Source organism: Aethalodelphis obliquidens, unplaced genomic scaffold, assembly GCF_003676395.1.
Source record: "Aethalodelphis obliquidens isolate GAN/ISIS:26980383/991018 unplaced genomic scaffold, ASM367639v1 scaffold8, whole genome shotgun sequence".
Taxonomy (NCBI): Eukaryota; Metazoa; Chordata; class Mammalia; order Artiodactyla; family Delphinidae; genus Aethalodelphis; species Aethalodelphis obliquidens.
The window spans coordinates 60,172,341-60,183,201 of NW_020837952.1; the positions used below are offsets into that span (position 1 = coordinate 60,172,341).

A 10,861-nucleotide genomic window follows, 5' to 3' on the forward strand; every position below is an offset into this window, starting at 1 on the left:
CCCTCTGGAGGCTGAAGTTTGCTGTGTTGCTTGGGCAGAGCTGATCCACCGTCACTGGATATACTGGAAACACCCCAAGGGTTGCAGGTAAGCTGAAGCTGGTGGTGCTCATACAGAGGGAATTGGGGCTTTAAATACTTCTGTAAGTTTTAAAGAAGAAAAGAGATGGCTCCCAGGTACTCCAGCTTACATGGACCTTGAGTGCCAGATGCTTCTTTCCTGATGGTGTCAGTGAAATTCCTGGGGAGCTCTCTCCCTGCATGGCTTGGGTCGTGTGGCCCATCCTTTAACAAAACAGCATAGCGGGGGTGGCCCCGGCAATCTGAGTTTCAACCAGCCCCTCAGATGATTCTGATTCCCACTCAGGTTTGAGAACTGCTCCCCTAGAATTACATTAAAGGCATACCTTATCTCCAAGCTTTGGATAATTTTTCTTGATCCCCCCCAAAACTGGTCAAATTACATTTTTGTAGTATTTGGCCAAACTCATTCACATCAGTGCCGGAAAATGTGTTAATTAACACATATCGGCCTCCTTGTGAAACTGTTGCAGTTTAGAGACATACGTTTTTGGTGAACTGCTAAGGCCAGAGAATTTCCTTCTGTCTGGAAGTTTTGTGAGGAATCTAGGGTTGCATTTTCAAACCCATCAACTTTGGCTAATGCTGGACACAAGTTTACTTTGGACCCACCCTCCTCGACTTCTGTCTCATCTGCACACGTGTACACGCATGCATACAGAGAGCAGTCTGCTTCTAAATGTTTAACCACTGGCTCTCCAGGAATGTAAAGCCCCGATTTGTGGCATTTGCAATTTCCATGGTGTAAATACTCCCACCATGGCCAATTATAAACTATCAACATGAAATCATGGACTTCCCTGGTGGTCCAGTGGTTAGGACTCTGCCCTTCCACTGCAGGGGCCACAGGTTGATCCCTGGTTGGGGAACTAGGATCTTGCCTACTACACAGTGAGGCCAAAAAAAAAAAAAAAAAAAAACCATGAAGTCAGTGAATGAGGATTTGGAAGAGACGCACACAGTGATTCTCTGGGGCTGGCGCGAGCCATACTTCCAGAGGTGGCCCGTTCCTGGCTGGGCCTCCCCTCCACTTTCGGGCAGTGCCTCCGGGGCACCAGAGCCCCAGCAGTGGAGGCCGTGGGGACAGCTTCTCCTGCTGAGCTAACTCCAGGTGTGGGAGAAACTGGGGGTAGAAGCACATCTGCACACACCCTCTGGAGCCAGCCTTCCTCAGCCTGGTTTTCTCACCCTGCAGGGACCTGCGAGCTGCTACTAGCACCAGTGGATCTCTGTCACCTGACAACAATAGGGACCCGTTCGGAGCTGCCCCGCCGGTAGGTGGGAGTCCTTCCGTTCTGTTTGGAAACCAGGGATCCTTGGGGGTGGGTGCTGGGGCCTCGTCATGCAGAAGGCGGCCAGTGGATGTAGCAGCAGCTACGGCCAGCACCCAGCGCTCTGTGGGTCCTCCCAGGGGACGGAGCAGGCAGGACAGGGTGTGGACGGTGTGGCCTGGAAGGTGGTCTCACACCACTCTCAGATGGCAGCCACCTGCTCAGACTTCTCCCCAGGACGCCCTGGGAGTCCCTGGGGGAGCCCCCAGTCACAGTCAGAGCTGCTGCTCAGGGGAGGGCGGGACATCGAGGTGGGGACCAGAAACCACCCAGCGGCATCCCCAGAAACTGCAGGCACTGTTCTCAGGGAGCCATGGGGGAGTCTGAAAGATGGGTTGGGGGCAGAGCAGAGTTTAGTTAAGAAGCCCTGCCCGCCCCCCCCCCACCGTGGGACACGCAGTCTGGGCTGAAAGGGTGGGGAAGGGCAGTGTGTGTCAGTAGCACTTGGCTAACCTGTGCTCCCTCATCTGTCCCCTCACGCCTTGGTGGAGTCACCCAGAGGCCAGGTCGCCATCTGCAGCCCCAGACTGGCCCGCTAGCTGGGTCAGGAGTGCGCATGCATGCAGCTTGGTTGGGGTGGCCTCCAGCCAGCCACAAAGGCCCCACGATGTGCCCAGCGTCCAGTGTCCAGAGAGGTAGAGTGGCCGGGAACCACGACCTGGGATAAAGTCACCTGCTGGCCGTGTGACCTGGGTGTGTCCGTTTAGGTCCCTGTGCTTCAGGTTCCCTGGGAGGGGCTGACGTGTCAGAGCAGGTCCGAGGAAGAAGCCAGGTGGGGTGGGCACACGGCAGGTCGTCAGGGAACAGGCTCCTCGGCAGGATGACATCATGGCCTCTCCACTCTGCGGGCTCTGTGGGGACGGACAAGGCAAGGGGGGCAGCCCTGGGTGGTCCCGGGGGGCAGAAGCCGTACAGACACCCTACGGAAAGGTGTCTGTTATGGGTTGAATCCTAACCCCCCAGTATTTGTGAATGTGACCTGATTTGGAAATAGGATGACTAAGTTTAAGTGAGATCAAGGTGGATCCTTATCTGACTTGTTCTTATGAAAAAGGGAAATTTGAACACAGACATGCACACAGGGAGAAGGCCATGTCAGGTGGAGCAGAGACGGAGTGATGAGTCTGCAGAAGCCAGAAACAGATTCTGTCCCACAGCCTCAAAAGGAACCAGCCCTGCTGCTACCCCTTGATCTCGGACCTCCAGTCTCCAAACTCCCTGCCTTCATGAAGTGGCCAAAACCATACGAAGGTGACTCATAGTAGGTCCAGGCCCAGGAATCAGAGCAGGGAAGGAGAGAAAACGCCAGGTCTTGTTGAGGGAGCCTGGGGACAGCTGCACTGGGAGGGGGCTGTGGTCATGTCCCCAAGCAAGTGAGGGAGACAGCTGGGGAGGAGCAGGCAGGTGAGGACACAGCATGTGCAAAGGCCCTGTGGTGGGAGCAGACCCAGTGGGTTCCAAGTAGCACCCGGAGGCCACGTGGCTGGAACAGAGCCATGAAAGTGGAGCAGAGCAGGGAGGGAAGCTGAAGGGGCCAGAGGAGGCAGGTCCTGTGGCCTTGGGCACTTCAGCTTCTGCTGAGCAAGGAGGGGTAGCAGGGGTTTAACAGAGGCGCCGTCACACTGGCTGCTGGGGGAAGGGGAAGGCGACCATGCGGTAATCCAGGGGAGAGGATGGCTGAGACCCAGGTGGTGGTGTGGGTGGTGAGACATGGGCACATCCTGTTAATATTCTGAGGGCACAGCTGACAGATGGCCAGTGGCCAGGGGTGGAGGTCCAGCCCACATCTTAGGAAGGCTGAATCCCCCCAGGATGGGGTAGGTGAGGGAGGGGTTGGCCTGGTGGAGACCAAGCCGTTTGAGATGTCTGCTGACATCAGTGGGGCTGGCCGTGGGCAGCTCGAGTCCATGGCAGAGGTCAGGGCTGGAGATGAAGACCGGGGAGCCGCTGGCACAGAGACAGAAAGCCAGGAGGCTGGACAAGGCCAGTGAGAATTCAGGACTGGAGGGAGCACAGACCCGGGGTCCACAGTGTTCAGTGATCAGGCAGAAAAGCTGGAGCAGTCCGACTCTGTTACCTGGGCCGGGGGGGGACAGGACTCCCACTGGGGGCTCCAGGGGGCAGTCACTTTGTAGCCAGTCCCATTCTCTGGCCACAGCTGGTCCAGCGGTGGGCTCCTCTCCCCACTGGGGCAACCAGAGGTGTCTGCACAATGTCTGGAGCAAGGATGCAGAGGGTCCGGCTTCCCAGTTGGGCTGTTTCCAGTTTGGCTAAGCCCCAGGGCGGTTGTGGGAGCTTGGTACTGCCCAGGAGGCAGAGAAAGCGGTCACATTGATGCTGAGAGGGGCCAGTGTAGACACGGCCCCTGGGCTCCATACAATACCTGGCCTGGGTTCTGGTCCTCGCAACCATCAATCCTGGCCCCAACAGGTGCGCCTGCACCTCCCGGGGCTGGGGGATCTGTGCGTGGAGGGCGCCCCAGAGCTCTCTCCTCTCTCCCTCCCTCCCTCCCTTGGGGTGGGGACCTGATCAGGAGGCAGGACCCTGATTTTCAACCTCTCCAACTCCCACCTCCCTGCCCCATGGGCTCCCAGAGGCCTCTCTGTTGAAGGCAGGGAAACAAACCACAGGGCTTTGAAACCATCCATCGAGTTTAATGCATCGTACAGAGGAAAACTACATCGGCATATTTAAGACAAACACTTTTTCTCTAGTCCCGCTATCCATTGGACGGTCCTCCTTGGTCCAAAAAACTAAGTCTCAAGACACATTGGCAGCTACCCCTCCCGGGTCCAACCTTTCATATCTTCCCGTTACATTTTAAAAAAAATTTAATTCAATCCATCCAAGAAGAAAAACCAACCAACAAAAGAAGGAACCTGAAGACATTTACATCGCAAGCCACGCGGTAATGCGTAATTGGCATCTAGGGTAACCAATATATAAGACGTGTGTCTTACAGTTCACTTTGTTCATCAATAAAAGAATATAAAAATCTTGTTCAACCCAGTGTTAAGTGTATTAAAATAGATCTGTATCGTACAGCACAGTTTCTCCCGGAGTCGTGAAAATGACAGGAGGGACCATGGCAGTCTGCGGGATTCCGGCCAGCCTCCTTGCTCTGCACCTGGCAGCGTGCGTGCATGCGTGTCTGGGGCCACGTGTGCACACGCACACGTATGTTCAATGCAATTCGGCACCGTGTGATGTGCTGGGGGTGGGAGTCCTGTGGCTCCCGGACGCTCATCTTGTTGTGCTAAGTCCCTCGGGACTGGAGAAGCCAGTGGGCGTGACAAGCCCGCACGGCCCATCCCGGATGCAGGGCGGCGGGCACCCTTCGCTCTCATGGAGACAGCAAGAGGGACCCTTTAGTCTCCCGAGGCCACTGCCCTCTCTTCCTCCCCCTCCCCCCACTTCTTAAAAAACCCTCTGGGTCCCTCCAGTTTGGCAGCTCCCCCGCCCGAGGGGTTTTCCGTTCATCCTGGCAGCAGAGACCACTGTGAACAGGAATAGAAGTCACCAAGTGTCCCCTTCACATTAAATATCTCACAATAAAAACGCCATACAAAAATGTAAAGTTATTTTTTGGCATAGTGTCTGTACTGGCAAGAAAAGAGGAATGGAATACTATATCGGCTCTTCAAAAGGAGGAAAGAAAAGGCTTCAGTCGTTAAGTTGAACGATTCAACCCAAAATAGAAAACCTGCCAAATGCCTCCCTGGCGTGGCTGCAGCTCCATCTCTCGCCCAGAAACTCCACGAGAAAAAGACATCGAGGGCAAGAGGAGTCCAAAAAGTCAGCGGAGGAGGAAGGCGCACAGCGAGGGCGCCCCCAAGACCGGGGGGCAGACGGAGGCCTGGCCGGGCCACAGCAGCGTCCCCTGGGGAGCGTCCTTCAAGTTAAACAGCTGCGATTCTGACCGCTAATAACACTGACAACAGGGATGGGCGTTCTGGAAGGCCTGGCGTGAGCCCGACGGCCCCGTGGGGGCGGGCGGCTGAGTCTACCTAGATTTGCTACCCGCCTCTCGCCCCAACTAGCTCTACTACTTGGCTACGTCGTGTCCTCAGCTCCCCTCCCACAGGGCACCTCGGCCCTTCTCTCTCCCGCGGGGGTGGCACGAGGCCCAGGAGACAGCTGTGTCCAGAAGCCGGAGGCCCGGGCAGCCCCCCAACAGCAGGGAGTTGACTCTGTGCCCCGACCTGGCTTCCGGGCGTCCCATCTGACCTGGAGGGCGCAGGACTCTATCCCCACCCATCCTGGCTCTAGGACTCTCACTCAGCTTCTTCTCCCTTCTTTCCTGTCTCTGTCTGGTTTTATTTTTGTCTGAAATTCATAGTGTGTATGAATTAAGGCTGACAGAACCCTCAGGTCTTGCGAACAGGGTCCCAGTGACTTTCCGTGGGTGTGAAGACGGGTCCCTTGGGGTCAGTTGTGCCCCGGGGGGTGCTGGAGGGCAGAGTGCATGGCCGCTGCTGAGGGCTTGGTCCAGGGCCCGGCCAGCAGCGGGGCGGGGCTGGTGGTCGTCATGGTGACCTGGAGCATCTGCTCGCCCTGTATCAGTCTCAGGAGGGCCCTCAGGCGGTCCAGGGATGACTGGGTGCCCCTCTGCTGGGCCAGCAGGCTCGTCTTAAGCTCCAGGCATTTCTGTCAAGGGGGAGGGTGTCAGAGAGAAGGGTCTCAGAATTCAGTGACACAAGCCACCTGGAGCAGCCACCCCTCAGCGCTTTCTCGGAAAGCCCCTTCCTTCCACCGCAGAGGCTGAAAGAAACCAGGAAGAGGACCTCGCGCACACCAGGCAGAAGCGAGAAATGGAATTAAACGGCAGCCAGGCCCGCAGGAGAAGCCTGTTCTAAACATTCAGGCTGGAAACGATGTGCTCGTGCAGGAGTGCGGGAACGTCCTGCCTCGTGGCTGTGAGGCTGCCTAGCTGACACATCGACCTCTGCTGCCGGAGGAAGCTCCGAGCCTGCTCTGGCTCAAGTGCAGCCCTGCAGAAGACCTCCAGGCCGCTGGCCAGTTTTCTGCTCTTCCTCTTGCCTGCTGTATTCATGGGTTTTTCTAGCCTTTATATATCATAGCGACACAGTGAAGTGGTTAAGGACTGACGCCTCGAGTTAGAGTTTTAATTATTTGCTGCCTGGGCAAATAAACTCCTTGAGTCTGAGTCCCAAACTCTAAGAATAATCACAGAGGCTCTTCATAGAGTTATGGAGAGGATTAAACGGGATACTACATTTAAAGGGTTTTACCAGTTGCTGTTACCAACATCACCACCACCATCAGCACCATCACTATCACCTCCATCATCACCATCATCACCATCACCACCACCACCTCCATCACCACCACCACCATCACCATCACCTCCATCACCACCACCACCACCACCACTTCCATCACCACCACCACCTCCATCATCATCACCATCACCTCCATCATCATCACCACCATCATCACCACCACCACCATCACCATCATCACCACCACCTCCATCATCACCATCACCACCATCACCTCCATCATCACCACCACCACCATCACCACCATCACCACCATCACCTCCATCATCACCATCACCACCATCACCACCTCCATCATCATCGCCATCATCACCACCACCATTATCATCATCTTGTTTATCACCACTCTACAGAGAAGAAATCACTGTGTTCACTTTATACAAGAAGAAACTGAGGTTCAGAGATGGTCAGGGCCTTGCTGAGGTCACAGAGCTGAGAAGGAACAGAGCCAGATGCTCAACTGCTGGACAACTAGTTGTGGAATGAGTCACACAGCTGCCTTCTCCACCTGCTGACTCGCTAAGTGAAGGTGGTGAGTCTGTCTCCTCCTGGGGCCTCAGTAAGCAGACAGCGACGCTTTGGCTCTACACCCTGTGGTTCTAAGGGCCGACGCCGCACTCCCGCCCCGCGCACCTTCACTGCCGAGGCCAGGAGCCGGTCCCGCTCCTCCAGCTGCCGGCGCTCGCTCTGTAGCTCGCTGCCCCTCTGCAGCAGCTTCCGCTTCTCCTCTTCTTTGACTGTGAAAGAGAAGACCAGGCCCCACAGGGAACTGCAGGCAAGCAGGGGCTGGGCCGTGGCTGAGCAGGAGAGGTAGAAAGAATCCTAGGCCCGTGCCTATAGGTCATCCTGGCCACATCCTCCTGCAGGGGCCGGTGGCTCTCGCTGGATGCACGGGGACTGGAATTCCATCCCCGCAGTAACTGCCCTGCACACAGAACTAGTCCCAGGGGTCTCTGGCCCAGAACAGCCTCTGCTGGGCCCAAAGTGAGTCCAGCGGTCTAGGGGCGGGGTTGGACAAAAGGGAATTGGGGCCCTTTCCCAGCTCCCGAGGGTGTCTTTCTTACCTGTCTTATGGGTGACGTAGGAGTGCACAATAGCCAGCATCCCGGTCCAGGGCACACCTTCGTCTTTCTTTAAGGCCTGGAGGGCAGACGGGGAACTGAGGCAGTGGACAGCCCGGGGGCCCGCCACGCCCTGGCTGTGTAACCCGGGCTGGCGGTAGGGGCCGGGGTGGGGGAAAAGCTCCCTGGGCTGTCATATCCACCCTCTCCCTAGGTCCCCACAAAACCCAGAGTGACAGGCAATCACGAGAGTTATGTTTGATTTTTGTTTTTTCTTTGTTTTTTTTTGCGGTACGCGGGCCTCTCACTGTTGTGGCCCCTCCCGTTGCGGAGCACAGGCTCCGGACGCGCAGGCTCAGCGGCCATGGCTCACGGGCCCAGCCGCTCCGCGGCATGTGGGATCTTCCCGGACCGGGGCACGAACCCGTGTCCCCTGCATCGGCAGGCGGACTCTCAACCGCTGCGCCACCAGGGAAGCCCCGAGAGTTATGTTTTTTGAAAACAAGATGACTCCCCAATGATTTTACAAGTAATACATTCTGTAGAAAAGCCTACTTTTAAAAACACTGATAACTTCCCCACCATCCGGCCAAACACAGGTATTTTCTCCCGGGTTTCTGTGATTCTGCACATGTTTTTTCTCAGACAGCTGACGATCAAACTACGCAGCAGCTAGAAAACCTGTGTTTTATTTATTCATGTTTGGCCGCACCACATGGCACGTGGGATCTTTCCCAACGAGGGATCGAACCCGCGCTCCCCCCTGCACTGGAAGCGTGAAGTCTTAACCACTGGACCACCAGGGAAGTCCTATTTTTATTTCTTTTCAAACGTAATCCCAAATAATGAACACATCCCAAAGAACCGCAAAATCCTTGTAAAAAATCATTTTCAGGGACCACATCTCACTGAGCAAAGCGCTGGAATCTACTCCACCAACTCCTGGGGGGCAGCCAGGCTGGTTCCTTCTCTCCCTTTTATAAAGAAAGGCTGAGGGGCTTCTTTTTGCACAGAACTTTACCTGTATAGAACTATTTCCTTAGACTCTATTCCCCAAAGCAAGACGCCGGGTTTAAAAGGTGTACACGTCTTTAAGGCAACATGTACGAGTGCCCGCTTCACCGCACCATCGCCCGAAGGGAGTGCTGTCGTTTTTGCTAATTTGATAGCTTTTCATTTGCATGTTGTCATCAGTGAGATCAAACGTGCTAACTGGCACTGTTTTTTGTGGTTTGTGTCGTTAGTTCGGTTCTTCCCTGGGAAATCTGGAGTCACCAAGTCAGACAGCAGCAGAGGGAACCTCTGCTCACTCCGCACCCGTGGTCCTCACCGGCAGTGTCTGAGACGGCCACGATGGGGGCTGCCGTTGGCATCCAGTGGGTGGAGGCCAGGGACACTGCTGAACACCCTGCAGTGCGCAGGACGGCCCCCAAAATGGATTATCCTGGGCCAAACGGCAATTGTGCCCAAGTCGCAAAAGCCTGCTCTTCACCCAGCTCCTTCCTCAGCCCTCCACGGCCTTCCCCGCCTCTGCTCACCGCGGGGACGACCCAGGAAGCAGAGACGGTGAGTGGCCTCAGACACTGTGCCGGGTGAGGGAGGGCCCCGCGGTTCCGGGAGATGGTGAGGGTGAGGGTGCGGCCGCTCCCCAGGAGCACGGCCTCCTGTACCTTCTGCTGGCACTTGGGGCACACCCACACGCCCTTGGGTGCTGTCTTGAGGGGCGGGTCCAGGCAGCTGAGGTGGTAGGCCCCTGGGCAGGTACCGCAGGGCTGCAGGTTGGCCCCTCGCTTGCAGGCAGTACAGTGCTCATCGTGGGTGATCTCGTTCTGGAAGAGACGGGAGGGTGGGGGGCGGGTCAGCCGGGCTGGGAGGTGGGGGGGGGGGGTGCAGGACCTGCCTGGGGCCCAGCTCTTCCGCCAGGTTCTCAGCAGCTCGGGAGGGGAGGAGAAGGGGTGATGACCAAGGGGACACAGGCCTGGAAACCAGCAGCATCCGGGTCTCCTGCCTCAAAGCCAGCACCCCTGCAGGTGTGTGGGCTCCGCGCAGCAGGCCTCGGGCTCAAGGCACCTGCCGTCCCCACGCCCGGGCCGGCCTACAGCTACAGGGAGGCTGCAGACAACGCCTGCCCGCCACGGCTGCGATCTGCGACACCGCAGGGTTACGGCTGCAAACAACGCGGCCTGACGGAGTTTCAGCACGTGGTGCTTTCCAGTGGTTTGACTGTTACAGGCGTGTAGGGACTGGAAATGCCTTTTACAATCAGATGGGAAACTTAGTAAAGAAAGACACTGAAAATCGACTCTGAAGCCGCGCCCACAAATGAGGTCATGACCAGCCAGCATCCTGGGAAGCGGGGACGTGGTGCATGCGTGGTGGGCTGGGGTCTCACACGATCATTGAAATGTGGGCATGTGGGGTGAGACCCTGAGACCCAAGTCCAGTCCCTTATGAGGTAGGGAATGAGGACCAGAGAAGACCAGCTCTGCCCAGGGTCACACAGCAAGGCCAGACAGAACACACTGGCACCCAGCATCAGCTGCTTCCATTCAGGCCTTCGTGGCTCCTGGTGTCCCTGCGTCTGGAGGGCTCCTGCTTGAACCTGCGGGCTGAGCCCTGTGGTGATGTCCAACTCTGCCGGGCAGGCTGAAAAGTGGACTGGTGGTGTACGAAGCCCTCAGCACCGAGGACGGAGGCCGAGGCCCTCAGCTCCACTCCAGGGCAGCAGGATGCTGGGGTCCCGCGCCCCTTGCCAGGAGTGACCCTACCTGAACTGTATGGAAAGCATGCCCGCCACCCCCCCCGACCAGGCGTGAAGACCAGGGGACACGTACCTTCCAGCAGGGGTCCTCATTGGCTAGCACAGGGAAGAAGGGTGGAGAGCATGTTAGAGGGCACGGGAGGGGCACCAGTCAGGACTGGAGTCCACGAGGCCCAGTGTGAAAGGAGCCTGATGGGAGTGTCACAGGCCCCAGTGACTCCTGGGTCCTCCCCCAGGGCCTGATGGGAGTGTCACAGGCCCCAGTGACTCTTGGGTCAGCCTGATGGGAGTATCACAGGCCCCAGTGACACCTGGGTCCTCACCC

At 57.0% G+C, this 10,861-nt stretch overlaps 1 protein-coding gene across 2 annotated transcripts in view; it reads right to left on the reverse strand.

The window, feature by feature from the left end:
• Positions 1–4,049: 4,049 nt before the first annotated feature.
• The window catches only part of PHF21B (PHD finger protein 21B), a 95,001-nt gene continuing 88,189 nt past the window's right edge, over positions 4,050–10,861 (reverse strand). For both annotated transcript variants that reach the window (XM_027107936.1, XM_027107935.1), the window contains exons 9-13: positions 10,610–10,632; positions 9,446–9,604; positions 7,779–7,854; positions 7,348–7,451; positions 4,050–6,058 (exon numbers count right to left, since the gene is read on the reverse strand). In XM_027107936.1, the coding sequence (XP_026963737.1) occupies positions 5,840–6,058; positions 7,348–7,451; positions 7,779–7,854; positions 9,446–9,604; positions 10,610–10,632 (581 nt within the window). In that variant the 3' untranslated portion in view covers positions 4,050–5,839. The remainder of the gene's footprint in view (positions 6,059–7,347; positions 7,452–7,778; positions 7,855–9,445; positions 9,605–10,609; positions 10,633–10,861) is intronic.